This window comes from Lucilia cuprina, chromosome X (genome assembly GCF_022045245.1).
Source record: "Lucilia cuprina isolate Lc7/37 chromosome X, ASM2204524v1, whole genome shotgun sequence".
NCBI lineage: Eukaryota > Metazoa > Arthropoda > Insecta > Diptera > Calliphoridae > Lucilia > Lucilia cuprina.
Window position 1 is genome coordinate 12,301,284 of NC_060949.1, and position 969 is coordinate 12,302,252.

Here is a 969-nt window from a genome sequence, read left to right on the forward strand (position 1 = left end):
CCTCGAAATTTCATTTCTCATAGAAGATGCCACTGTTGAGTCTTCAGAAAATGCTTCAAAAGAAAAAAAATTATATTCATCATCATTTATGTTGTCGTTCTCAGGAATTTGCCAGTTATTTTTATGGCGTTTATTATTTTTGTAGTTTTTTCTGGACTATAATGTAGTCCCCTTGAACCAATTATTGCTCGAAATCTGTTTTTCAAAACGCCATTACATCTTTCTATAACATTTCTATGCTTTTCATTATATTTTTTTCATAAAGTTCTGTTGGATTTCTGTAGGGGGTCATCATATAAGGCAGTAATTTGTAACCAGAATCTCCTGTTAAAGAAACTTGGTAAATCGCTTATTAATTAAATATTTTATTCTAAATTATTATACCTAGGAGCCATGTGTTTCTCCTTCCATTTAAATAATTTGATTTAAAATAATGTTCCGCTGCACTTTGGTCCCAAATAAAAGAATCATGATTAGCTCCTGGATGTCTTGCGTCCACATATGTTATGACCATATTATGATCACATATCTATTATCAAAAAAATATGCACAGAATGTATGGTATAGTATAGTAAGTATTTTAAGAATAATAAATGTTTCAAGTATGTAATAAAGCTTACCAACATCACGTTTATACTAAAATAACCCTTACGGTTATAGTATAAATGATTTCTTTAGTTTCCAGGTGCCTTTATTCGCACATGAGTGCCATCAACACAACCCACGACCCCTGGTATTCCACCATAATTATAGAAAAACTCTTTCACTTCACTATCATTGTTACCTTCTAGTTTTATCCATTTTGAACACAAGTACCTTTCGAATATTTCTAACAATTCAGTTATTACCTTGGACACTCGCGATTTTGATATGGACGAAAAACATTCATTTCCAATTGATGTTTGATAACCTCCCGTAGCCAGAAATAATAAAAATGTTGCAAGTTTGGTAGGTGCTGGGATGTGTGTA

At 31.8% G+C, this 969-nt stretch overlaps 1 protein-coding gene across 1 annotated transcript; it reads right to left on the minus strand.

The window, feature by feature from the left end:
- Positions 1–223: 223 nt before the first annotated feature.
- LOC111687626 (putative nuclease HARBI1) lies at positions 224–702 on the minus strand. Its single transcript, XM_046945054.1, has 3 exons — positions 621–702; positions 385–529; positions 224–324 (listed from the first exon to the last, which is right to left on the minus strand). The coding sequence occupies exons 1-3, from the start codon at positions 624–626 to the stop codon at positions 224–226; spliced, it is 252 nt and encodes an 83-aa protein (XP_046801010.1). The 5' UTR covers positions 627–702.
- Positions 703–969: the final 267 nt, after the last annotated feature.